This window comes from Anopheles aquasalis, chromosome 2 (assembly GCF_943734665.1).
Source record: "Anopheles aquasalis chromosome 2, idAnoAquaMG_Q_19, whole genome shotgun sequence".
NCBI classification, from domain to species: domain Eukaryota; kingdom Metazoa; phylum Arthropoda; class Insecta; order Diptera; family Culicidae; genus Anopheles; species Anopheles aquasalis.
The window spans coordinates 80,055,647-80,082,601 of NC_064877.1; the positions used below are offsets into that span (position 1 = coordinate 80,055,647).

Consider the following 26,955-nt stretch of genomic DNA (forward strand, 5'->3'; position numbering starts at 1 on the left):
CACCGTCAGTTCACCCTGCAGCTGCTTGCACTCGAACTCGGCCTTTACCGTACGGCCCATCTCGTCGTCCAGCTTGCTGTGCAGATCCTGGATCTCCTTCTTGTACAGCTCCACCTGTCCCTTCAGACCGGCGTACTTCTTGGCTTCCTCTTCGTACTGCAGGTTCTGCTTCAGGTACTCGGCACTGCGCTCCTCCTGCAGCTTGATCTGCTTCCGGAGATCGTTGTAATCCTCCAGCTTCTTCTTGTACGTCGTGAGCTGTGTCTCACAAACGCGCAGCTGCTCGTTCCCTTCCTTTAGGATGTCAATTTCATCCTTTAACTGCGCGATCTCGGCCGTTGCACCGTGCAGTTCGTCCAGCTTCTGGTGCAGCTCTATGATTTCCTTCTCTTGGATCATGGATTTCATCTTCAAATCATCCCGTGCCGTTTCCGCCTGTAGCAGCTCATCCTTCAGACCATCGACCAGCTTCCGGAGATCGTTGTAACGCGAAGAACCGAGCTGAATCGGTCCGAGCGAAGTCCCGTCGTCACCGATCAAGTTTGGGTTCTCGTAACGTCCCACTAAGGCCTGCAGTCGAGTGACCTCTTGCTGGAGGGCCGATTTCTCCTCGATCAGCACGAGCATCTTTTTGTTGGTTTCGTGACACTTTTGAGCCAGTGTGTCACGATCGTCTTGCAGCGTTCGCACATCGGCACCGATAGCGCTGGAACCGACGGTCGTCGATGCCGCTGTGCTACCCGTCGTGCTTCCCATCGTGTTGATAGAGTTCCGGGACGGTGAGGCACCCTGCCAGATGTACTCGATATCCTGCAGGGCGGCCATAATGTTACGCTGCAGCGATTCCTCCAGCTCCATGATCTGTGTGATGTACTTTTGCTTCTCGAGACAGTTCACGGCGCAGCCAAGGATGAGCTGCAGCAGTCGGCCCAGTTCGTACGCATCGCATTTCTCCGCAATCTTAAGCACATCTGGCCGTAGTTCCTCGGACAGGTGCAAGCTCAGCTCGTCCTGATAGTACACGTAGACACCTTCGACGATCTTCCGCAGATTGCTCACCTTCAGCCGCCAGTTTGCTCCGACATCGGCTTTGATCTTGGCCAACCATCCATCGCTAAACACTTCCGGGGCGATCTGGTTGAGGGCCTGCGCCAGCGCTACCCCGTCGCACAGCTCCTGCACCGTTTCGTGCGGGGCGGACAGGTTCAGCTCGCTCAGCCACCGGATCAGCGTTTCATAGATTTCCATCTTATCGCTCTCCATCGCCAGGTGAATGCAGCGGTGGACAGATGGTGTTTTGCCTCGATTCTCGATCTCCGTCGCTGCACGATCTCCGTCGCAGCACGTTCCCTTTGGTCACTCTCTAAAAAACTCTCACCCACGAAACAACAGCGGACCGATGCGTGGTGTCAATCACCAGGGGGTGGGAACCTTTGGAAAAACAGAGGGAAAACAGTGGAAAATCATCGGGGAACGCGGAACCGAACCAAAATTTGTGCTCCAAGGCCAATTTGTGCTGCATGGGTATGTTTACCTTTGGTATACCTTTTAAAACCACCGCTAAAACCACTTTTTCCGCGTAAAATCGCTGTAAATAGGGCGAAATTCTTCACATTTCTGCTCTGTTCCATGCACTAGACCAACAAACTGCACTCTGGTCGTGGATCCCGTTGGAATGGTAAGCCAGGAAAGTGCATAACTGCACCCAGCCGCAGCACGCCAAGTTTATCGACGAGACGAGGTGGAAACCACGAAAAAGGGGTTCGAAATCCCCTTGGAACGCCTCTGGGAACCAATTAATCGACTCACAATCAACTACAGAAGGGCACCGACCGCACCGGCAAGTAGAAAGGTTCGTGTTACAGCAAGGATCTGTTGAATTGACGATCGATTTCTCCTTCCAGTCTGCAAGATCTGCTGTAATTAAGACTACGGATAGCCCACCTACGGATTGAGCTAGCAACGGGAACGCACAGATTGCGCCTAATCGGTACTGCTCACTCTGGAACATAAGTATCTTCCGTGCAGTAAGTATCTTCCTTGACTCGGCGCTTGGGAAACCAAATGCAAGAGATGAAACCAAAAGTCGATGGCAACTCGAAAGCTGTTTAAATTGTTTAAATGGTGCATTTCTTTATTTTAGTTAACACAAGTAGCCCTGTTTAGCAGTCTGTGAGCAAAATTAACTGAGATCGGGCCACCGAAGACCCAGGAAGCTGGATTCGACAGCCCTACATTGAAAAAGAAGAATCAAGAAAGCGGCAACCCAGGAAAATGCAGGAAATTTCCTTGGATCCGTCCGCCGTTTGCCGGTTTTGTCTGGAGCACGATCGGCCGATGGAGTGCCTGTTCAACTTGCAGTTCCTACCGGAGTTGGTGGCCAATCTAACGCAGCTGGAGGTAAGGTAGAAAATCGGCATGATGTTTACAGGTTTTCAAGAACCTTCTTCCCGGCTGTGCAGATTACTTCCGATGATCCTTTTTCGAAGATGATGTGTGAGCAGTGCGCCACGTTCGCTCAGAGTATGTTTGAGTTTCGCGAAAAATGTATAGACTCACAGCGCATACTGAAGGAATGCATCGAATCGCGGATCCTGGTGGACGAGGAGCAAATGATTAGCACGCACAAAGTAGGCATCGAGTATGTTGTATGCACTGAAGACGATGATCGTGGCAATGAGCACATCGTATCGCTTTCTGATGATGAGACGCGACTGGCCGAGTTCACGATACGGATGATCGACGATGAAGATGATGATGATGATGGAAGCGAGTGTGTGATATGTAAGGAACACGTTAGCGGTGGAGAACAAATGATGGAGCTTCATCTGAAGACTGATCACCCGGGAGGTACCGATGACGATGGACTACCGAAGCTATGCAAGTGTCTCTACTGTCCCAAGGCTTACTTTTCGTACGAGTTGCTTGGATTGCACTTGAACTTTCACCCACGGGATCAATGGCAATGTCCGGAGTGCGATGAGGTGATTGAGGACAAGGATGAATTCGTAGATCATCTACAATCGCACGATAACGTGGAAGAATTCGAAATGCCTCTTGAAGTAGCGATCCAACAGATGCAATCCGATAACGGAAACGACTCACAAATGGAGCACGATGCCGTCACCGGAAACGTTATGGAACATCAGGTGGAAGCGGAATCGAAAGGGACAGCTAAGAGCGGGAAAAGGAAAAGCAAGAAAACGGCCGTTATGGTAAACACATTCCTTCCCTTCCAGTTTTTATATATCGCTCTAATCACCAACTTCAACGCATTTCAGCCAACTCAGTTTGTCGAGTGCGGTAAGCACATAAATCCCGAACTACAGGAGGCCATAAAACGACACCGGGAAAAGCATCATTCCACGACGCGTGATACAGCTTCAATCGATACGGCACCCGGGAAATCCAAAAAGAAGGTCTATCTCTGTAACATCTGCGGCCATAACTGCAAGTCGGCCAGCAACTTGGCGGTGCACTTGCGGCGCCACAATGCGCAGTACGTCTGCAATTGTCCGCACTGTGGCAAAGGATTTCCACGGCGGGCCGATCTGAAGAGCCATATCCGTCAACACACCGGTAAGCCAGTGTTCAGCATCCGGATTGCTGTGGTTTGGCGATGAAATTAATTTTCCTTTTTTTGTGGCCACCACCAGGAGAGAAACCATTCGTTTGTAAAACGTGTGGACGCGGATTTGCACGTCAGGATAAGCTAAACATCCACCGGCGCACGCACACGGGCGAGAAGCCTTACGCTTGCCCCTGTGGTCGCTCATTCGCCCAGGTAAGTCGCCTGTAAGCTAGGCACTTTTCGCATTCTCCTTACTCACCTTCAGCATATACGTATTCCAGCGCAATGACCTGAAAATACACCAGAAGCGCAACATCTGTGGACAGAACTTTGACGTCTCGAAGATGATCTCACCAAAGGTCTCGATCTGTGTCGTATCGCCACCTTCATCACCCTAGCCCGCGATCAGCCGTTATCGATACCTACGGCGACGAATGGTTAAAACGAGTGAAATACAATCTCCTCCTTGTGACCAGCAATCTAGTTTTACCGTATTTTATTGATCAAGGATGCAGTTCACGCCGCTACGAGCCGCTGCTGCAACACAAGCCGGTTTCGTTTGCTTGCCGTCTCAACCCTCTACTACCTTGCCTGCCGCCCCATGTGCGGGGCTCATACCCGCGACTATTTCCCGAATGATAAGAATGGTTCACTTACAGGCTCATTACAATATCAGTATGGTAAGCATTGGTTGTGTGCGGTGCGCACCGAGCGGAAATCCGCTCCTTGCGACCACTCACCCTAAAGAGAGTAGCATAATCATTTCTACCGTCCCCCCGCTGACCCGCTTCTTTTCCGCAAGAACGCATCATAAAACATTAAAACAACAAACATCTCCCGCGCAGCATCTGGAGAGGGGTTTTTTTCTGAAGAAATATTTGCGCCCTGATTTTTGGAGCATTTCCTCTTCCTCTCGTCTATCGTCTCTGTCAAGCAAGCAGTTCACACTTCACTATCACTTCACTAACTGCAAACTTGTGCAGATGGAGATGCTACGCTACTACTAGTACTGGTTTGTGCCTTCACCCACGAATCTCCACCTCCAGGACTTCCTATTCTAGCCCGCCCTTTCTCGATTGGCACTGCTGCTTCGTCCGCTACGTCGTCGCTTTCATAACTACAGAAGAGTGTAGTAAGAGGGAATATGAGATCACAAAACTGGAACTGCAAACTGCCGGAGCAAGAGCCCCTCCAAGGGCCATCCTATTTAGCATACACTATTGCACAGAACGCATTCAAAGTATTTACAAATGGCCGCTGACACGGCCAGGGCCACGGGGATTTACCAGGGCCGCCATGTAGCGGCCGATAGTTGACTGTCGGTAGCACCGGTCTGGTGGTTACTGTGGCTCCGTTCACTGCCACTTCCGCTCGCACTGCTGGCCGGTGATGCCCGGTGGTCTTCCGATGCCGAACCAGGGCTCACGCTACGGCCGCGTGCTTCCGGACCTGCGCTTCCTCGCTCTTCGAACGGAACCTGCGGTTGATCCTGGCTCGGTACGCTTGCCATTGGACTGTCGCCATCGTCGAGCGTTTCGCTCTTGATCGGCGCTCCCTCACTCGTGCTCGATGGCGAGTGAGATGGTGGTGGTGGTGGTGGTGGTGGTGGTGGTTGTTGTTTTTGTGGATCCGACGGTGATTCCACTGCCACCGGTGGTGATCCAGCCGGTACCGCTACTGGTGATGGTGGTGGTAGAGTGGCTGGTTCCAGTTTTACCGCTGCCGGTTCACTGACCGATACCGGAGCTTCAACATGTGGATGCTGTTGATAGTGATGATGATGTTGCGGTGGTGGTGGCCCCGGATGATGATGATGGTGCTGCGTTGGGTTGTGCTCGTCAACCTCCATCTTGGTGACGGGCGGAATGGAAGGAATCGGACTAGCGATCGGAATCACGGTGCCCGGTTCCACCTTACCATTCGCGGCCATCGCGGATTTGGCCATAAACGCACGGACATCGTTCAGGCTCATCTTGCTAATCGAGTCCGGAATGCCGAGCGACTTCTTGTACAGCTCCCAGTAACTCTCGTCCACGTTCTCCGGTAGCGCATGCAAACTGCCCAGCATCTCCGCGGTCATCTTTTCGTGCGCCAGGACGGCGGCCTGCTGTTGCCGTCGGTTCTGCTCGATCAGTGTCTCAAAGTCGGTCGTGGAGAGGGCTGCGGCGGCTGCGGCTGCCGCTGCGGCCGCTGCTGCCGCTTGTGGGCCCTGATGGGGATCCACCATCGGTTGACCCGCACCCAGACCGAGTGCATTGGCCAGCTGGATGTAGTGATCGGGTAGTAGGAGCGCGACCTGACCCTGCGGTGGATATGCCGCTCCCGGTGGCATCGTCATACCGTGTTCCGAGTGCTGCAAAGGAGGAGAACGATTCAACTTTTGTTTCGCGATTCGTTCGTAGCCGTAGAGACTTACGTTGGAGACATCTTTGTCCGACTCCATGATGCCGCTGGCTGACGGTGTCGGGGAAGATACGGCCGACGAGGTTGTGGAGTACCCGTTGGCCAGCATAGCGGCCGCCGCTGCTGCCGCAGCTGCCGCCGATTCGTGCTTGATGGTGGCCGGATCGAGGCGACAATTCTTAAGGTTTGCCATTTCCATCAGCTTTGGATGTGGCTGCGAGTGTCCCAACAGCATCTTGTTCAGCGTCGTTCCATGGCCGACAGTGACTGTGCCGCTGCTGGAGGTGGTGGCGATCTCGCTACCGTGTATCATCTCCTCCAGGTTGGCCACCGTACTCGTGGCACCCGGGAGCTTTGACTTGTGCGCTCCACTTCCACCGATTCCCCGATTGTTGTTCTCATCCTGATGATGCTAAAAAGGAATATAAAACTCCCGTTAGGTTCGTTTGTTCCAACATTATCCCCAATCAGCCGTTCCTACCAATGGTTTCGGTGTCAGCATGCCCAGATCCGTCGGTGATCCACGAAAACTGTAAGGTGATCGACCGATCTCACGGTTTGTCTTACTGAAGTCGAGTGGATTCGCATCCTGTCCAGCGACCACCGCTCCGTACTCCATCAGATCCTTCGTTTTCTTTAAACCCGTAATAGCACCCGTTTCGTACATCGCTACCGCACCACCACCATCCACAAGCTTCCCATCGGCTGCACCACACACCGCTCCGATCGTCCCATTGCCCGCGGTAGCGATCGATTTCGGACAAATCTCCGTATCGATCTCGGCAATACAATTATCCAGGTGGCGCAGTAAACGCGCTTTCGAGCCCGCATCGGTCAACGTGGGAACACTCGGTAGGGGTGGTGGTTCCGGGGTGGCTAAATAGCGTGCCACCTCACGGGCACAATCCGTGTAACCGGCCCGATACTTGTCGATGCCGGGATTGTCGAGATTACGGTGACGCTGGAAGTGGCGTACCGTCAGCTCCAGGATGTCGGCTTTCTCCAGCTTCGAGTGTTTGGTTTGGCCATCGCCCGTCTTGCTCTTGACGGTCGACTCCAGGATGAGGGCCTTCAGGATGGCCAAACTTTGGTTGATGCGTGCTCGCCGTCGCTTCTCCATCAGGGGTTTGTTGGTGCGTTTCAGGGGATCGTGCGCCGTTATCAAACCTGTTGCTGTCTGTCCCGCCGTCTGGTGGCTCGCTGCTAGGTGGCTGTCCAACTTGGACGAGATCGCTGTTGCACTTAACTCTACACAGTGGAATATAGTGGAATGCGGAGCTTCGTTAGTCATCTGATGTTGGATTAGCGTGGCTACGGTGCGTCCTTACCACTGCCGTGTTTATGATTCTTGTAGTCCTTATCCTTCTTTGCAGTCATTTTATGGTCGCTCGTAATGGTGGGGAAACAAAAAATCTAATAAAACGTTGCGAAGCCAGCGTGCCGGTTTATCCGTACGTCACTTGACTGGCATTTCGCTCTTCGGGAAGGGTGACGATGCTGCCACATGTATGATCCGTCGTTGTTTGGCGCAAAGATAAAGAAAGGAACAACTTGGCGATCTCGTGAAGGATCCTGGCGAGAGAAAAAAAATACAATAAAGCAAACTGTTAGATTATTGGTGTTCATATTTCTTAAAGATGGTTAGAAACTGTTTCATATAGTAATTCAAAATAGTAATAAACAACGCCATATTTTTGAAATAACTTAAATCAAGTAAAACTTCAAGGTTAAAGATTAAATTAAACATAAATTTGTTTAGTCTCGACATCAATGATGCTGCAAGGCTGAAAATAAATTCGATAAGAGATACGTTCTAGAATCAATGAAAAAAATATTTAAGTATTTTAATAAACATCTTAATATTTTGGATTAGGACGATTACTTCCTGCATAGCAATAATTTGTAAAACTGGGTAAAAAGTGGGCGCCTCCATTACAGGTTGAAATGTTACTAAGAGATCTTTTCGAGACTCAATATTTATAATTATCATTGCGTGAATATTGCGTAACAAAAAAGAAACATTTTAGTTCCTGTGAACCTCGCAGAATGCTTAGAAATTCAAGCTTTCGCTCATTTCCTTCTACGGCTAGCTAGGCGCCTCCATCGGCCCCACACGCGCACGCTACACCGGATTAACAACTTTGTTGCTAAAGCAACCTTTATTTCCAGTAATATTCTACCCCCCTCCCCCACCCCAGTCGGTTAAGCTAATTAGCAGTCCATTAGCCACCTCATTGCACTTCCCTTGTGCAATAATCACCACCTTCACCGGAAACACCGGAAACTCGACGAGACGAGCCGTCTCGATGGAAATGGTCACCAAATTTAGACTCATCCGGATCATTAGAGGTCTCTCACTCAAAGCGAACCACTGTGTGTGCTATCATCATCAGCATCATCATCATCATCGTCATCGGTAGCAGCAGTACCAGCATCACCAGTGCCACCAGTGCGGCTTAGCTGTCGGATTAGTTGATTACTATTCGATACGCAAACAGCCACGTGCCGAGATAGAGGGCGGGGAGTGTGAGCCCGGAATGGATGGTCATCCATGGCCAAAGTGCAGCGTCCTGCTCGTCCGTTGCAGTTAAGTTTTAATCGGTTAATTGAGCATTTATGTGCACCAGGCAAACGGTTAGACTCGTGTCCCCGGGAGCGTCTCGTGCCATGACGATGGCAGAACCGGGGAGGAAGATTGCAATGCAATCCGGAATTGATGGACTCCAGCTGCATGCCATCAACTAGGGCAAAGGCATCGTTCTATGTTTCTCTCTCTCTTTTTTGCTCTTGATTAGAAAAAGAGAAAAGAACCGGGTACCCAAGGATGCTGGCCAACACTTCGAAACGGAGCTTCCCTTTTCAGTGTTCAAGGGGGACTTTGGATGAGGTAAACATAGTACCGAGAGCGTTGGTTCCGATCGTTACGAAGCGCCATCAGACAGGCGGTCCCCTTCTTGATGGTGCAGTTAGAACGTCAAACAGACCAGATGGTATCGGTATTAGGCACTGGATGCCGTGCTATGACTCTCCTGCACCACTCTGGAGCGTAATGTCTACAATGGAGGCAGGGCTCCAAATCAGTGCAGCAGCACCACACCTTCACATGAATGCACAGCGAGCAAAGGTTCACAAAAAAAAACAAGCAAAAAACTTTGCTCTTCAGATATGAATCATACCATTGCGCCGAAACGAATCCTGCGTGTCGGTGAAGTGACTGTTTCTGGTCTCAAGATTCTTGAGAGCGACAGCAAGAGGAACGCATGCATCGCCATCTGTAACCTGCATCAGTGGTCCCGGGAGAGCAGGGGGCAAGTGCACTTGGTGCACAGGTGCTTGCATTCCACATTTTCATACTTCAACGGTGGGTGGCATGTATTCAATTTTCCATTTTCCAACAGCAAAGCACGCAGTGATTGGTAACAAAGATGGGAGGACTCTGGTGGAAAATAAAGTAAAGTTTTACGTGAAAGGTTTCATGAGACAGAGGGAGCAATACGATATTAGCAAAAGAGAAATATCTTGAGCGATTCTTATAATGTAATAATTCTTACCGATTTGTGTTGAGGTATGTCTTGGTCTGAGACACTCTGATAAATTTTATAAACCCTGTTTGTTGGACTAACATTAAAGTAATAATAAGAATTTGTTTTCCTGATAGTACGGTCTTTTAAGGTGACTTTTCATTTTGCAAATGTGTACTTGGATTGGTTTGAACGAAGAGTTTGTGCAGCCTACTGCGACGTTTAAAAGACAAATGACGCACAGTTCGTAAAAAAACAAAATATACTTTAAAAAATATATGGCCAAAAAAACAGTTGAAGTAAAGCAGTTAATATACTTAGTGCAAATGGATTGGTTTCCAGTGTCATTCAACACCAGCTGCCGGCCCTACCAAGCGAAAAAAGCTCATCGTGCTCTACCTCTTCGCTAACCTGTCAGCCCGGTGCACGGTGGCCACGTCCATCACCGGTTCGCCCTGGGCAAACCGAGCCGTCCTGTACTGCACACCATGCATAACATCGACTGACGTCGGCGGATCATCATCTGTGCGCGCTCTGCTGCATATCCATCGCGGTGGAACCGTGTGACGACCGTGACAACGACACAGCCGGTCGGTCCACCGTGCTGAGTGCTAGCGACTCGTTGCTCAACCTTCTAGCAAACTGCGTGGCATCAACACCCGCTCCGTATGGCACTCCATACTCGAGACATCACGCTCTAATGCCATTTTGTGTGGATTGCGAGGTGCCCTAACGGCGTTAACCGCGCGAGAAGTCACTACCCCAGAGCAGTCTCCCTTTTTTCCTTCAGCGAGCGAGGTCACCACTACACAGGAAGCAGACGAGTTTGCATAAAAAAAGGGAAAAAGCTCACATAGAAGAACCAGAAAAAAGGGAAATCGTCCCCCAGCGAGCACTGGCAAAAGGGGTAACACAAAAAATTCGACAGAGAAAAAAAGGTGAAGAACCGAGAGGGCACCAGGGGATCCGTAAAAGTGAATCCCGAATTCCCTCCAGCCGTGTGTCGCGTTACCAGCGCAACCGGGCATCATCTGCAGCTGAGTCCGACAGCAAAACGGTTTTGCTGGCTGCCTACACGTCTACCCGAAGGCTAATCTTGGCACGCGCACTCAAATTGGCTCCAGTCGCCGACTTCCAGCCGTCAGCTTCCGCCAACCAACAGGTCTAGGAGGATTAGGTCACGCTAATCCTTCCCTTCCCTGGGTGTCTCCAGAGCCCTGGCGGCCTCCCACGAGAGGGACCCCGTGTTTAAATATACATTTAATTCTCCCTCGTCGCTCCTCGCGCGAAGCAACCAGGAGAATTTGGCGAAGCAGGTTCACGCTGCACGGTTCACGCCCCCTGGTTAAACGTTTGTCCTCCTTCTCCTGGCAGGATTCTGGCAAAAAGTTCGTCCGTCCGTCCGTCGCTGGAGGAGAAGGGGCGCTCGATTCGGTGGATCGTTCTGTTTGATGTTGGACGGCTGATGTTAGGTACCGCTTCTGGTGCTCGTGATGCTGCAGATGTTTATTTGCTCATCTGGGACCTGAACTAGGACCTGGACGGTACGGTTCGTCCTTTTTATTCCCTTAAAACACAAATGGTCCTAAAAGGGGTGGTACAGAAGGGTGGATAAGGGGTCAAGTGGAATTATCGATGGATTCAATCGATACCTCAGCGAAGGGAGAATCCTTTTTTGGAGGGTTTTGAGGTTTGTGGAACAATCTCAATTTGGGGGAGTATTTAGAGATTTCAATGATTGAAATTTTAAACTATTTTTTCAAAAATATAGGAATATGCAAGAGTTTTTCACTGAATTCAGTAATACATATAAAGTTTCTAGTTTTTATAAATACAGATACAGATTCTTCGATGTTTCCAATTTAATTACCATTGAAATAATGAGTTCTTCTTCACTCGCGCTACATTGGGTCCTTTAAGTGATGGCAATGAAGCAAGTCTTTCCTTCCTTTAACCACAGAATTGTCCAATCGACGTACGATGAATTAGTAAAACCACAAACCTACAATCATCATGTAACCACTCCCTTCTTGAACATTGGTTGATGAATAATGCCGAAATGATTTCCACGAATTTTAATGCGAATTCCATAACCTCACATTCCAAACACCTTGTGCTTGGAAAGCTACCCTTTACCCTTTAATGGCAATTAACCATTTAGCGAGTGAACGCTACCTACAGGTATCATAATGCCGATACCAACATTACCAGCTGCTGCTACCGTTGCTCCGAAAAGGATCACTCAACACAGCAGCAGTGGCCACCATCCTGGGGGTCCCCCCCCCCGAAAGCATTGGAAAGAGTGATGCTCACCGCTAACGAGCATCACCACCAGGCACCAGGCGCACGGTGGTCGCTGGGCTCCATAAATTATGCCATCTAATTAACTAACCGTTCCTCCAGCAGCCTCCAGGGCTCTTGGGCCCGGGCGATCAAGCAGCTCAGGAGCGTCCCAATCCACCATCAGTCACCATCAGCTTCGCGCCATCTGTCTCTCCCACGGAAGATGATGGCGATGATTTATCATCTCACAGAAGGACGGAGACGGACTGAGACCTGAGCCCTCCGGATCTCCGGGAGAAAGATGTGACTTTCGCACCTTTACTCCACCAACCGCTCCATCTCCTCTTGCCGTAGTGACAGTGGGTGCAGGGAGGACAAGTCAATCGTTTCGCCGACGACGACGAACGAACGACGACGATGACGGAGGGACGACGATAAATTTAATTTTCAAACTTCCGTCCCCATCGCTTCCGTACGCTGCCGGGTGCACACCGGAACACCCTCTGGTCTGGCCCCTCTGATGGGACGTTTGGTGGGTTTAATGTTTGCCTACCCCCGACCACCCCATGGCCCCCTTCTCTTGTTCGTTCTGCTTCTCCGACACCCGGGGTTACACAATGTTGCACGGTGACCCCCCGCGGCGAAGGGGAAAACTGCGTCAAAGTGTACACAGAGCACTCCCTCCATCCCTTTATCACGCACCCACCCTCCAGTACGGCCACCCTAGGTGTCGGGTGGTACCGCAAAACGATAATCGTCTCTGTCGCACCACACCCCCGCTCCCATTCACTCTCCCTAAAAGGGGATGCGGGTGAAGTGGGTGGTGGTGATGGGGGGCAGGTAGCCTCGGGACAATTACCGCACACCAAATTGGCTCCGGCGGGAATGTTCGCCCGGGGGGTGTAAGAGAGGGGGAGAGAGAGGGAGAGGTTGGTGAAGTTTTATTGCTAGCCACCTTCCCTCCCCCATACACAGCCCCATCCAATCAGCACGAGGAATAACGGGGGAGGAGAGAACGATTTTCTGAAATTAACGATCTCCATCCGCCGCGGAGTCGCGCGAGCCCGCGGACCAGTTCGGTTCACATCGGAACGGCACACGTTGCCGCAGTCAGCCACGAACCAAGGGGGAGGGGGCCCGGGTAGATTCAATCATTAATTCTCAAACGTGCGAGCAACACGGTCGCTTCCGTCTTCTTCTTCTTCTTCTCGTCCGTCCTCAGACAGTCAGACAGTGAAGATATCGTTTCCAGAGATTCCGAGAGGACGAGTCCCGTCGGTAGGCTGGGTGCCGTTCGTCCTTTCTTGCGGGAGGTTTTTCGTTTTACGATTTTATGGATTTCGCTTTTGCTGCTTTTTCACTGCGAGATCCGCGAACGTGCCTTTCGTGGTGGTGGTGGTTATCTCGCTTTAAACGAAACCTTAAAACGGAGCGAAAATACTAAATTGATTAGTTAAAATGGCTGGCCAATGGCTTTTTTCTTTTCCGAAGGTAGCTTTGATTGGTTTTCGGTGATGAGCGAATTTGTGAAGCAGTATTATTACCGGTAAGCGTCGAAAGCAAACTAATTTCTCGTGGTATTCATGGCTACTGTGCTTGAGCGGTATTATTAATTTGAGAATTGCTTGAATACCTTCGAATAATTTCAAAATTAGTATAATTTGTTAGATAGTGGGCTCTGATCTAGATGGATGATTATTGAATAAAGGACTAAATTTATTGATATTTATTGATAGTTTTCCGTCATTCCATGAATTGCATAGACCACAGCAATGGAGTCCTGATTATGGAGAGAAAGAAAGATGTTTTTTTTGGTAATTGCTAAACGGTATCCCTGCTTAATGGTTGTGCACTGTTCTAAAAGCACTGTTTCGAATAAGGCTGACTGATGTTCAAGCCCCAGATATTGTTTTATGAACCTTAAAATACCTCTCAGATCATAAACAACAAAAGAATAAAATGTTTAACAAATTAGGATGATGATGGTGATTACAGCGATCCAAAGAACAAATTTTAAATTGCTCTGTTGGTATTAAATCATCTGAGTCTGTTGCGAATCGAATTTTATATTACTTCAATGGTGTAGATAAACAGTAATATAGCATGTTAAGATTAAAAAATATTATGTAAAAAATACATTCATATGTCAGGACATTAACATTCAAAGCGCCCCGAATGTATAGTACAATCAGTTTACTTAAGCATATTAAATGAAATAGAATTGTCAATTAGAATGTTATTTAAATGGATCTTAAGACTTCTACGGTTCTTTCTAGATTTGCGTGCTACCTCAGTAGAACCAAACATTTCCCTTGGTTACGCCACCATCAACAATAGATTGCCTTTGCTGCCCTATTGCTCAATAATGTGCGGCTGAACGGGTCATATATCTACTCGCTACACTAGCTGGATTAAGACAACCTAAAAAGCATCCAGACGACACACACCTTCCCCTAGACTTCCTGAAGACCTTCAGCTCAACTTGCTTTTTAAGATTAATTTTCGGCGAATATTTCGCCCTCTGCTATCCCTCTTCGACCTCCAAGGAAACTCCCACAAAAGACGCCAAAAGACGCACGTCGAAAAAGGAAAAGAAAAATCATAAAACTTCCCCAATGACTTTTTTTCCACGATTCGCCTTCGCGTTTCGTTTCCTCAAATAATAAAATCCCCAAAAATCATAAAGCTGCTTTATCATACGGCAACGGCAAGTCTCGTCTCTTCTCTGCCTGCACACCTTCCGCATCCATTCTCAAGACTGGCGCGGCAACTGCACTGATTTGGTGCACTTGCATCACGCGGCAAGTACCATAATGCTGGGGCGGGATGGAAAAAAGGTCACGAAGTCGCGGTGGAGCGCCTACCCAGCACCTTCCCACTCTTCCACAGCACTTCCGGAGGCGAACAAACAAGCACGCACACGTGCACACACGCATCCGGAGCTCCCTCACCGGGGGGGGGGGCGGAAGTCATTCGCGAACGATCAGCACGTGAAGAAGGAAGGAGCAAAAAAAAAAAAAAAAGGACGACGACCAAGACCAAGACGATGGTGACGGCTTGAAATCCATCAAAATACGACGACACCAGGGATCTGAGGGGCTCATGAGGTAGGCGGTACGTTTCGCTTCGACACCGTGGCGTTATTATTATTTTTCCCACCACCCCCGGCAAACCACCCCCTTCTCCATCGTGCAAGGTGCGGCAGCGACTTGACGCAACACTCTTCTCTCGCTCGCTCTCTTGGATAGCCCTTCGGATTGTCGCTAGTGTCCTGAGCTGCGGCGCATTATCGTCAGCGTTCCGTTCGCGAACCGAGAAGGAGGATAACTCCTACCACCCTCCAGAACATCCCCACCATACGATGAAGCGAGTAAAAGGCGAAACAGAAACCATCCACAAGCATCAAACTCGTGCGAGCCCTCGGGGTGCGAGCCATGGTGAACCAGGGATGTGTCATCGCGCGTCGACGTCGTCCTGGCGAGTTAGAGGGGAGCGTGAGGGAGGGGGGAGAAGGGATGCCACGCGCGTTCAACGTGCGGCCACACGCTACGCCGTCGCTGCTGCTGCTGCTGCTGCTACTGCCACTTATCTGAATCATCACCTTCCGTCGCTTGGTCGAGCGCTGAAGAAGGCGAAGAAGGGATGGTGGCGTATAGAGAGGGAGGGATTTCACCCTCCATCCCCCTCCAGGCCAGGCCAGGCCACCGATTTACCGAACCGATCCGTAACGGTGCGTGCCCTCGGGGGTGAGTGGGTGGTTCGAGCCTGAGTGGTGTTGATCATAAGCATCACCAGCAGCAGCACGCGAGGAGAAGGAGGAGGATAATGTTGATCCGGAGGAAGAGAGACCGAGAGACCGAGAGAGAGAGAGAGAGAGAGAGAGAGAGGCGTAATTCGGTGGCACTGGAAAGGGCAACATTCAACCGCACGACTAGAACCACCACACCACCCAACCACCCACAATTCCACCCACTCCTCGCCGTCGCCAGTGGGTGTCGCTCAAAGTTTCGTCCTGCGACGACGCTGGCGATGGAATTTCCTGGCATAATGCGATGGCGGTGGCGGCGACGGCGGCGGCGGCAAGAGTGAGGGGGTGTTTTTGTGGTGCCAAGGGTGGTGAAGAAGGGCCCGGGGTGGTGGGTGTGAGTCAAACATCGCGCGCGCGTTATTCACCCTCGTTAAATTCAGCATCGTGCCCTCGGGGATGGGGGGGGGGGGGGGGGGGGAGGGTGCGGGAGAAGGCAGACGAACCGAACACGCGTACAAGAGGGTGGGTGAGAGGGGTGGTGCACCCCCCTTTTCAACTCACCCCTCACCTTTGGCCACATTCCTGGTAATCGTTTTCGGTGTGCACGCGCGACCCTCAAACACACGGACACGCAGACACACAGACACACAGACAGCGACACACACCAGGGGGTTGGCACCGACACGCTGCGTCGACGCCGGTCGTCCTCATCGTTCTCGTCCTGGTCGTCGTCGTCGTCGTCGAGTGCCTTTGGCTCATTGTGGCTCCGGAAAAAGCAGCAACCCCCTACCACCCTCTCACCCTCCCACCCTCCGTCACTCGTTTTCCCTCGTTTCGATCGCTGGCAACAACGGCGATGGCACGTTCGTCGGTCTGTGCGCCACGTTGGGTCGAGTCGAGTGGCGTGGCACGTGGTGCGAGCTCGTGAGGTGGAGGGGTGGGTTTTGGTGCGGTGGGAGCAGCAGGATGCCGTGCTCGCCAAACCGCACGATACGGCGTGGTGGTGGTGGTGTGGACTGAGGTAGAGCAGCAACAGCACCGGCACCGGGCATCGGGCACCGGGCACCGGCACCAGAAGTTGCTGGCGTGTGCCGTTGTGCCTGTGCCAGAAGGCAGACAGAAGGCCCGTCCTTTCCGGAGTTTTCCCATCGGCCCACAATGCGTACAGTGAGAGGCCGTGGCAGTACAAGTGGTGCTGCCATTTTTTGTTTTGTTTCATGATTTATGTAAGTAATTAGTAAAGTCGGTGTAGATTTATGTTACAGTAATTAGTAAACTATTTCTGTGGGATTAGTATAGTGTTGTCTAAAATCAATGAGCAAGTGTTTGAATAAGATAAGAAAGTGCGCGAAAGAATAAAATAAATAAGTAGTAAGTAAAGTAAAAGTAACAGTAAACACGAAAGCAAACACGAAAACTCAAACTAAAGCGTGTCTAAAAACTTCACAACAAACCAAAAAGCTCATCTTAATCACATTTTTCATCGTTCTTTGTATAATAATAGACTGTATTAAAGATTTCAAAAGTGCTATTTGTTATAATCTTATTAGATTATTAGGAACTTGCTATTTAGATTGTTCTTTTTTCAACTTACTGCCTTCAGTTAGTTTACTTAAATATTTATCCTTTTGTTAAATTTTTTCACTTGTTCTGTAAAATTTTTCTTTAACCTTCCAACCACTCTACAAAAGATCTGTTATTTGAACGTATTAATCAAAGCAAACCAAAACCTCTTCCTTTTTTACTTCTGTCATGAGATTGTCCTTGCTGCTTAAAAGCATTGGTTACTCCGCATCTTCACCAATCCATTTTCAAAAACCTTGCAACGAAAAGTCGCGCCTACTTTGAGTGAATTTCCCGAGGAAAAAGCGATACCCTGGGCGTAACACCAAACACTCAGCGCACCACTGTACCGGGTGGCTGGAAAGGCCAAAGGGACACTGTTCCGTACCGACCAAGGCACTCTGGCCTGGGCTCATGATAGCCAGCCAGCCAGCCAGCCAGCCAGCCAAGCGATGACGACGACGAAGAGGATGAAGGCAAACGCAAGCAAAACGAGGCGGAAACCAAGTCACCCTAGTTACCACCGCTCCCATCTTCTCCCCGCCCACCCTAGAAGCCGTCCGTCAACATGACCCCCAACCCCCTGGATTCGTGCTCCTCTTTCCATTCCCTCCTCTGCCCCCCCTGGATGAAACCGGAACCGACACCATGCCATGGCCGGCGGCTCTTCTGGCTCTGCTACCGACCCCAAAACTGGAGTGTCAGCCCTGCTGTGTGCGTGCCACTGTGTGTGTCTGTGTTTGCGCTGAATGGTGGCGCCAGTCAAGTACGACCGTCCGTACTTCAGACCCTTCTTCACCCCCTCCCCCCTTCCAAACTATGGCCCCCAAAACACCAGCAGCACTCTGGCCTCAACCGGAAGCACGCAGCGCATCGATGAGAGACCTCAGGGGGTGGTGGTGGTGTGGGAGATGGTAAATAAGCGGATGGTGTTATGCCCTTCCTCTCCCACGCTCCCGCTAAAACGCTGCGTGTTGTTGTCTTCACCTGAGCTCCGGAGGGCGCTCGGCTGAATTTACGATTGGAGCGCGCGCGTGAAGTGTGCGAGCGAACCATCGCCCACCCACTACTGGTACACCCACTGGTGGTTTGACACGTCCACCCCACCCCCCGCCTATCGTCGTCGTGGCAGGTGGTTGGCAGGCGCAGGGGTTGAGCACTGATTGAGCTTCCGAGCATGACGGCGCCGTCATCATCGTCACCGTCAGTGAAAGGGAGAGAAGAAGGTGGTTTTTGGGTGGCAATCGGTTAACTGCTGGTGTGGCCGCCCTCCCTTCAAGCACCAGAGCCATATTTCATTTTCGTCGCCCAATGACAGAGCGACACCGACGCACAGATACATCAACAGAAAGGGAAGGGAGAAATGCTCCGAGGCTCCGCTTTTCCGTTCCGCGTTTGGTGTGCGCGCCTTGTGCGTTGGCCACTGTCCAGGCCACTGGCCCAGTGGCCCGATGGGAAGACAAATGCGTTCGACCTCGCAGCAAAACAGCGCCACTGGCGCGCGCGCGTATCAGTTACCTCCCTTCCGTCCCTCGAGGGGCGTCCACATAACCTCAATCGTCGCCATCAATCGCCACCGCTGTGCCAGATGCCGGACACCGTTTCGAGTAACCAGCCAGAAGGGACGAAGTTGACAGACGACGAAGTAGGCGTAGAAGAAGAAGCAAAAGAAGAAGTCGCGACTGACAGCGCACTGTGCTGTGCTGTATGTGTGGAGACAATAACAACGGCGGAGAAAAGTTCCCCAAAAAAGGAGAGAAAAAAAAGGTAGATCCCAAGCAGGCTGCGCTCTAGAAACGGTGGCTCCACGGAAGAGAAGGAGCAGGAGTGAGAGCACGCGATGTGCCACAGGCAGCCCGTGTCCGGGGTGTCGAGAAGAAAAATTGTTTGCCCCACCACACACCCACCCACCCACAGCGCTGCTCACTTGGAAAAGTTGGAAAAGCTGCGGAACGGGAGAGAGCAAAGGACACCGCAGCCAGAGCAACAGCAGCAGCGAACGCCCTCGGCAAAATAAGTGATGAAGCCGTGTGACTGTGTGCCTGTAGCGCGTGTATGTGTGTCTGTTTGTGGCAAACTCCCACTGACGGAACAGCACGCGGGAAGGACCGGCTCCTTCATCCCCTCGGCGTCTCCCCCGGCGAGTCGTCGTTATCACCCCCCCTTGGCACGACAGCAACACAGGCCACGGACGGAAAGGTGCTATCCGCCCAACGGGTGAGGGTGAAAGGAATACGAAATTAGAGAGGGAATGGTGACGCAGGAAAGGGCCGAAGAAGAGGGAGAGAAGTTTGCTGGTAAAAGTTAGCGAAGGAGCCACAAACGGTGCGAAGGATCAGCGGGCGGGCGGGCGCGCGCACGCCATCGTCCTCGTCGCTCGATCGACGTTCAACTGATGACGACCTCCCCCCCCGCGCTCCCCGCTAGTACCTTCCCGTTGGAAGTGGAACGATATCGAGAGAATCGAAACTTTTCCGCACGAGGAAAGGGGAAAGGTTGAGCATCCCTCATCGTCCTCGTCGTCGTTCACGGTGCTGGCTGCTACTGTCTGGGGGCGATGAATTACGAGCCTGGCGTGTGCCCTGACAGTTGACAAGTGCAGACCTCCCCAGTCCCCCTCCCCCTGGCCTTCCGGCATCGACGCCTGCTATGGCGTGTGCGAGTACATGTGCTTGTGTATGCGGTCTCGCCACCATAACAACCTGAGCCCACTTCGATCGTCGACGGAGGACGACGACGACGATGGAGCTCTGGCACTTGGTTCCTTGGACCGGTTGGTTTGTCTCTCTCGCCATCGCCAGGAACCTCGGTAGGAAGGAAGGATAAATTAAATGCGAACACAACACACGGCACGGAAGAAGAAAAGGAAGAAACAAACACACATACAAAAGGCACACACATACACGAAGGTGATGAGAGAAACCAACGCGCACGCTGAGAGCACCGTGGAGTCCCTAGAGAACGAGGGAGAGCGAGCGAGGGCCGGGGGCGAGAGGAAAACAAAACGTCCCCCACTCCCACGAAGCACCCCTTCCTTGTCTCTCCGCCGTGTGTATGTGTGTGCGTGTGTGTGCGGTTGTGGAAATCAAATTCCGGACATTCCCATCCTTCGCATCCTGCCCACCACCACCACCAGCATTGGGTAACCTGCCAACAAAACGAGGGTGGCCCCCGGGCCCGTTGATGGTGGTGGGTGGAATTATTGATGAGAAGAGGGCTGGCTGGGTGAGTGGGTGGTGTGAGTGAACTGGAAAGCCACGACGACGGCGACGACCAGCACCACCGGTGGGGGGAGAATGGTACGAGGGGCGAGGCGTTCTAATTAAATTAGAACGAAACGGAAACGCAACCGTCTCTTCCTTCTTCTTCTTCTTCTCCTCCTCGTCCTGCAACCGGAAGCATCCCAACCGCCGGACCGACCGACCGAGCGGACCGTACCACACAACCTTCCTTGCGCTTGGTTTCTCTGCCAAGTGGTGCGCCGCTGGAACACATTTTCTCCAACTTTTTTTTTCCCTCTTCGCTCGTTTTTTTTTTCTTCCTTCGCTCGCTCCCTCGCTGGCTGGCTGGCGTTCCTTTTTTGTTTTGTTTGGCCATCGGTCCACCCGCCCGTCCAGGCCACCGTGCCGGGGGGGGGATGGGAACTCGAGTTTTCCGCCATCATCATCTGCTGCTTCTTCTCCTTTTCGACCTTTTTTTCTTCCGTTTTTTTTTTCGGTCGGCCTCACACAAAAACCTTTTACACCTTCTTCTTCTTATCGTACTTCTTCTTCGCTTTCCGGTTTCGGTTGTTTTCCTTTGTCCTGAGGCTGCCAGCCTTTTTTTTGGTTTGTTTGTTGCGGTCTCCGCCACCAAGGGTCAAGTGGTGGGCGGATGATGGCGGTGGCGCACGCGAACGAAAGAGTCTGCTCGGACGGACGGACGCTCGCTTGCTTCCGGTTTCACGCTTTCCCTGAGCAAGCGGAGAAGCGGGAGGAGTGGTGGTGGAACCGGGCATTATAAATGATTCAAACGCCACGCGAAAGGGGGCCACGCGGCGACCTCGGGACGGACGCACAATCTCGATCCCGCGATCGCTTCACCGAGCCACCGAGTGGTCTGTGGTTTTTTTTGTTTTTCGGTGAAAATGGGCCGGCCCACGCTTCTGTGTTTTGTTCGCCGCTTGCGGTCCGGGACTCCGAGGGGGATTCGGGTTAATTTGCGAAAAAGCATGCCACCAGGCGACAGGCAGGGTGGTTACATACGGGATTTTGCAAATGTAGTGCGCTCCATTGTGGAGATACATTTCAAGGACCCAGCGATCAATCAGCGTGCTTTATTTATTTTAATTTAATTTCGCAAAGCATTCGATTCGATATCGATTCGATAATAAACGCATTCCCATCAGTTGCCTCGGTGTGATAATGGTGCGTTAGCAAAACAGAAGATGTGTGCTCTTTGATAATCATTAACTCATGTAACTGAGGGGAGAGTTTTGTTGTAAAAAAAAGAGGACATTTTTACTGTTAATGTGGAACGGTACCGAATTCCATTTGCAGCACACCGTTGCATTTCATTTAACATTCCAGCTACTAATAAAATGCTGGAACGCGAAACAAGGACATTCTCTGCAACTTTATGGATGGATGCCAACTAATTTACAAACCCTCCATTTTTTTTCCTCTCTGGCAATTCTTTCCGGAAGATCAATGGAAGTTCATAAAAAAACTGGTTACAAAATATCCCGAAAAAACACCTGGAACACGAAGGGAAACTCCGGAAAAAGATAAAACAGTAGCAGGAGAAGCAATTCCCATTTCGATCCGAATTCGATCCGGAAAGAATTAAAAACAAAACAAAAAAAATTGGAAAGCAAACATGGCCAGCGGCACCAGCGGCCGCAGTGACCGGAAAATAAGCCCAATCAGAGTGTATGTGCGAGTGTGTGTTCGCCGATGACACAACACTCTATGGCCACCATCATGCCACCACCAGAGCGTCGGCCAAAAAGGGATGAACCATCATGCCAGCGCTCCGGCCGTCGCCGTCATGGTGATGGCGATGCGATGTGGTGCCCGATGGCATCGGATGGCGCGATGGCCAGACCAGCAGGATGTGTCAGGTCGAGGTCGAAGGAAGATAAATGAATTCACCGACCCAGCAGCACCAGTCACACGTGGGCGGGCGCGTGTGGTTGATGGTAACCTCCTTCTACCAGTGGGTGGTGGGTGGTTTTGGGTGAGGTGCTGTCTCTAATGCCACCGGTGCGTACGAGCATATTTTGTGGTTTTACCAGGCGCCAGCGACAGTCAGGGACGGTTGCGATGCTGCACGCGTGAAATGTTATTTGGGTGATTTTCCTTAGTTTCCCGAATTAACTGAACTGTTAATAACAAAAAGTATAGGGAATTAGTTTCTAATTCTAGAATAGACATTCTTTTTTAACATCACAATGATTTCTAGCACGTTTTGAAGCATAGTCCAGTCAATAGAAGAGAAATATTAACACAATCTCTAGTTGTTATTTTCCCTAATATCAGCATTAAATACAAGAGTAGCACTATATACAAAAATATTTAAGCAGGATACGCTAGTGCAATATTATTCGTCAATTCTCTACGTTTTGGTTGATTTATTTAGCACAGTTTCAGATGCTTGAAAAAATATTGCAAAACCCGAATGCACCAAATGAAACAAACTAACTTAAAATATTGACCAATAACCTGGTGCTTTAGGAATAAAATAAAAGCATTTCTAGAATGACATTAACAAATTAACTTGAATGTGTCGAATGTGTACGAATTAAATTCAAATCATGCTCTATTACACATCTAAACAACTTCAATTCTTTAATGAGAACCGTTTTGAAAACATTCCTCTTACTTTTTCACAATATTTTTCAGATGCCAGACTGTTCAGGTGGCAGTTAAACGGCTGCAGACTGCAAGTGATCTCACCACAGCAACCATCCAAGTATGCCACTTAAGTAGCACAAGATGTCGCTTCCAATTGACCGACGAAACAACTCAAATCGAAGCAACAGATGCCGGTTGCCACCGATTGTAACCTGCGGCGACATCATTTTGATCCGCCCCAAAAAATGTGTCGCCCCATCCCCAACGCCATCGCCAACCAACACTTTCCTGTTGCACCGATTCTGTCCGCTACTGTATACACGGTGGTTAAACCCAGACCCAGACGACCATCCAACCAACCGACGCGCTAGACAGTCACTGGAGCTAATGGGCATGGGTGGAGCCAGAGGGGGTGAGCGCTCGCGCGATGGGAAACGAGCTGCCAACTCGATAACATCGGACATCCAACAGCAGCAGCAGCAGCAGCAGCTCGACATCACCATCGTCGTGCTCTGTGTATCAGCGCAAAGGATGGAACCGTGGTGTTCCGCGGAGGTGTGCGCGATCCGGTGGGCTAAAAGGGCATGACACCTCCGGCATCACCTGCCCCCACCCTTTCCGTTGTTCCTCTCTGGAGGATTCTGCTGGATGAAGGATGTGCTTCACATCAGTTGCAGGATTGCCGGTGTCTAGCTCCCACTCTCACTGCCTCCCCCGCGAGCTAGCCTGAAGATGATGGCATTTGTCAGCAAGCACAGAGAGTGAGGGAGACGGAGAGAGAGATGGTTCGCGATAATCAGTCCAATCGGATCTCGGTCACCTTCATCAACCGATCCCGTCACTCGCCAGCCGGCCAGCACCGGACAGACAGTGACGACTGGCACGGGGGGGGGGGGGGGGGGGGATGTCCACTGGACGGAAGACTGGACCGAACGCCCCAGCGCCTCAGTGGCAGCAGAATGACAAATAGCCAAGTCATGAACTTGTAAATTTTATTCCAAAACCAAACTGCCGCACTCCGCAGCTGGCTACCGGAAGGAAGCGGCTACTCAGCTTCCCACCCTTCCACCCCTTTTAATCCACCACCACCACCACCACCACCACCCACCACCGGAAAAAAGGGGAGTAGGCTGTGTGCTTGCACCTACTCGCGCCCACCGGGACCTCTGCCCGATGATGATGATGATGATGATGGTTTGTGGCCGGATGACTGATTGCTTTAAGTGCACGCACACCCGGGGCGAGCTGACCAGATTATAGATGAGGGTGGCCGTGTCTGTTTGGTGCGAGAAAGAGAGAGACTGAGCGATGCGGATGTCCAGCGCTGCCAAAAAAACCATCCTTTCGGACTGCCGTTCGCGCCTGCTACGGTCAGCTCGCTGCTGCTGCCACCATCCACCAATTACCATCAATCCCCGGCGTACGGTTCGACCTCGAAGGGATGGTCAGGGGGTGGTTGGGGGATGTAGTGAGAAAAAAAGGGAAGCTCGCGAGCAGCACGCGCCCACACCGACGCCCATGTTTCATCATTCCATCTCATCGATCACGGCGGCGTACGGAGTGAGAGGTGCTCGCTGGACATTTTCGTCCTTTTTCCCGATTTTTTTTTTCTCTCGTTTTTTCCCAGGTTGCTTTGTTCGGTAGCTGCTTCCACGGGTGCTTGGATCCCTTTCTTTTTTTTGCGGCTTTCATGGACATCAACGCGCACCCGCCCAGCCCCATTTGCTAAATCCATTTCCTCTTCCCCCGGGCCGACATCGTGCGCCTCCATTTCCGTCGGTCTTCATCATCGGAACGGAAAAATCCTTTTTTTTTCTTTCTCTTTTTTCTCTTTTTCTTCTGTTGGATGCCTTCCAAGCCCCATACGGTGAAGGTGTTTGCGTGGCACGGTGGCTGGCATCCTTTCGTTCTTCTTTTTTTGGGTGTTCTTCCTTGCCACCACCACCGCTTTGGTGGCGCTCGCTCGCTTTATATTCAATTCAGATTTTTGGGCACCCGGGAACCTTTTTTTTCCCCCCAAAGGAGTATCCTCGGCGTGGCTCGGCGAGGGGATGGAGATGATGAACGAGGGAAGAAAAAGGGATAACGGGTCGCTCGCCCAGACGACCCCAGACACGACTCCACCGGGGCGGCTTTTTCTTCCGTTTCACCGTTGCGCGGCTCGTCTTGCGCGGGGCTGGCGAGGCCACGAGGAACGTGACAAACAACAGTCCCCAGTCCCACGCAGCCCCGTGGAGTGGGGGGGGGGGGGGGGGGGGGTGTAGAAAAAGGGAGGAAGGGGGATGGCACAGGGGGATGGTTATGATTTTACGCTCATTTTCTTTTTATGGTCCGAAGGGATTAAGTGGCATGCCGGGCGCGCGCGCACGATGGCACGCGCGTGGGTGTGGAAGACAGTGAGAGAGAGAGAGGGTGAGAAGGGGGTTAAACACACCCTTTCCGAAGGGGGAGTTGGGTAGAATTGAGCCAGTGTCGCACCCTCACCAACCAGCCAGCCCAGTACGCCGGATATCCTTGTCGGCAAACATGGTGGCGTAAGGTGCGACGGCCGTGGAAAATTATGCACCCCGCCAACCCCCCGGTCCACCCCTATCTATCCTATGTGCATTAGCTTATTCGCTCGCTTCTGACTTTTGCAAAGAACAAGAAGAAGAAGAAGAGGTGGTGCGGGGCGAGCTTGACTCTAATCACCGGCATCAGGCATCTCGGGTAACGCCAAGGGGATTAGCAAACTCCCACTCCCACCTTATCCTACCCTGCTCGGAGTATGGAAAGGATTACTGGGGTGGCGGCATCGAGGTCGAGTCACGTCGCACGCGCTCACTCTTCCTCGTTTTTCTCCCTCCCTGGTACTGGTCACGGACTTCCGTCCAGGGGGAGGTCCAGTGCCAGTGTGCGCCAGAATGCTAAGGGATTATCAGCAAGTGGAGAAGAAGAAGAAGAAGAAGGTGCCACCTACCTGTTAGCTGGATGCTTCCTGTCGTTTCCTTCTTTTTCGCTTGCTGACCACAGCCAGTCGGGAGGGAAGGGTGATCGTTATCCTTTGCGGCCCGCGCACACACCGATGGTGACGCCGATAGCCACGGACGGTTAAGACGTGACGTTTCCCCCCTCTCGAGCGTCCGTTCCGTTTTTTGATTGATCGTTCGCCACGTGTTTTAATCACTTCTTCTCACGCAGTTTCATTCGTGTGTTTTCTTTTTTAAATTTGGTGTTTACCAGCGTGGTTCTCCCAAAAAAAAAAATGTCTTAATTAGCAGCGAAGAGTGGATCACTTTTCAGCCAAAACAATTACACTTTTTGGGCAACTTACTACAGTTCTCCCTTTCGCCGTGTTGCCGGGTGGTGGTTGATTAGACCGGAAATTTGACAGTTCACAGGCTCACAGGCACCAAAAAAAAAACCCGGCAGGCCTACTCGATCTTCGTTTCGCAATTAATCAATTCTCCAACGCCATCGTGGGGGCGCGGTGTGGGAGTTGCACTAATTAGTTAATTGCCGACGGCTGATGGGCGGCTAATTGTATTTCGTTTTCCGTTTCGCGTGCTCACTGTTCACACACACCACGAATGGCAGAGCGAAAACCGAACCACAAATCACTTAGCGATGCCACCGATAAGATGTCACGCGGCACATCAATCACAACAGCAGGAGCAGCAGCAGCAGCAGCAGCTGTAGTAGGCCTGGCGAACCAGCCTACTCGGTGCATCGCTCACTGCTTTCAACAGTTCCACGACGGCGACTACGACGACGACGACGTAATTCCACGTCTCATTCGCTTCGTTCGTTCACTCTCTTCGGTCCCTTTGGGAAGGGCTGCTTGCACGTCCGGACACACGCCACCGAATGCGGAGGATCCTTTCGAGCGGCCGTGCTGAAACCGTGGCACCACGCGCACCAGGACCGCACGAGAGCCGAACGATCGGGCCTCGGACCCGAACCGCAACCCGAATCGGAGCCGAACCGGACTGATGAGTAAGCAGGAAATGGGGGGCGGGGGTGCGGTGAGCAATCACCATCACCACAAGGTGA

General features: G+C 51.4%; 3 protein-coding genes across 3 annotated transcripts in view; 1 reads left to right on the forward strand and 2 right to left on the reverse strand.

Moving 5' to 3' along the window:
- LOC126570571 (protein hook) overlaps window positions 1–1,460 on the reverse strand; it is a 2,837-nt gene extending 1,377 nt beyond the window's left edge. Inside the window, exon 1 of the mRNA XM_050228423.1 lies at window positions 1–1,460. This exon is cut by the window's left edge and continues 231 nt beyond it. Coding sequence (XP_050084380.1) covers window positions 1–1,263 — 1,263 coding nt within the window. The 5' untranslated portion in view covers window positions 1,264–1,460.
- An 80-nt stretch (window positions 1,461–1,540) lies between these two features.
- On the forward strand, window positions 1,541–4,044 carry LOC126570573 (zinc finger and SCAN domain-containing protein 2-like). Its single transcript, XM_050228425.1, has 7 exons — window positions 1,541–1,844; window positions 1,905–2,027; window positions 2,144–2,400; window positions 2,463–3,215; window positions 3,282–3,579; window positions 3,657–3,784; window positions 3,853–4,044. Exons 3-7 carry the CDS (start codon window positions 2,275–2,277, stop codon window positions 3,967–3,969), a joined length of 1,422 nt encoding a protein of 473 aa, XP_050084382.1. The 5' UTR covers window positions 1,541–1,844; window positions 1,905–2,027; window positions 2,144–2,274; the 3' UTR covers window positions 3,970–4,044.
- A 5-nt stretch (window positions 4,045–4,049) lies between these two features.
- LOC126570570 (uncharacterized) lies at window positions 4,050–26,751 on the reverse strand. The gene is made up of 5 exons (XM_050228422.1): window positions 25,883–26,751; window positions 7,303–7,546; window positions 6,456–7,222; window positions 5,988–6,386; window positions 4,050–5,924 (listed from the first exon to the last, which is right to left on the reverse strand). The coding sequence occupies exons 2-5, from the start codon at window positions 7,349–7,351 to the stop codon at window positions 4,854–4,856; spliced, it is 2,286 nt and encodes a 761-aa protein (XP_050084379.1). The 5' UTR covers window positions 7,352–7,546; window positions 25,883–26,751; the 3' UTR covers window positions 4,050–4,853.
- Window positions 26,752–26,955: the final 204 nt, after the last annotated feature.

Bases quoted from the DNA above. Each gene is read 5' to 3' on its own strand.
- LOC126570573 (XM_050228425.1), top strand. From the start codon at position 2,275: ATGCAGGAAATTTCCTTGGATCCGTCCGCCGTTTGCCGGTTTTGTCTG. The intron at 3,216-3,281 runs GTAAACACATTC...AACGCATTTCAG, and splicing joins GCAAGAAAACGGCCGTTATG to CCAACTCAGTTTGTCGAGTG. The intron at 3,580-3,656 runs GTAAGCCAGTGT...GGCCACCACCAG, and splicing joins CCATATCCGTCAACACACCG to GAGAGAAACCATTCGTTTGT.
- LOC126570570 (XM_050228422.1), bottom strand. From the start codon at position 7,351: ATGACTGCAAAGAAGGATAAGGACTACAAGAATCATAAACACGGCAGT. The intron at 7,223-7,302 runs GTAAGGACGCAC...TCCACTGTGTAG, and splicing joins GAATCATAAACACGGCAGTG to AGTTAAGTGCAACAGCGATC. The intron at 6,387-6,455 runs GTAGGAACGGCT...ATTCCTTTTTAG, and splicing joins TGCTGACACCGAAACCATTG to CATCATCAGGATGAGAACAA.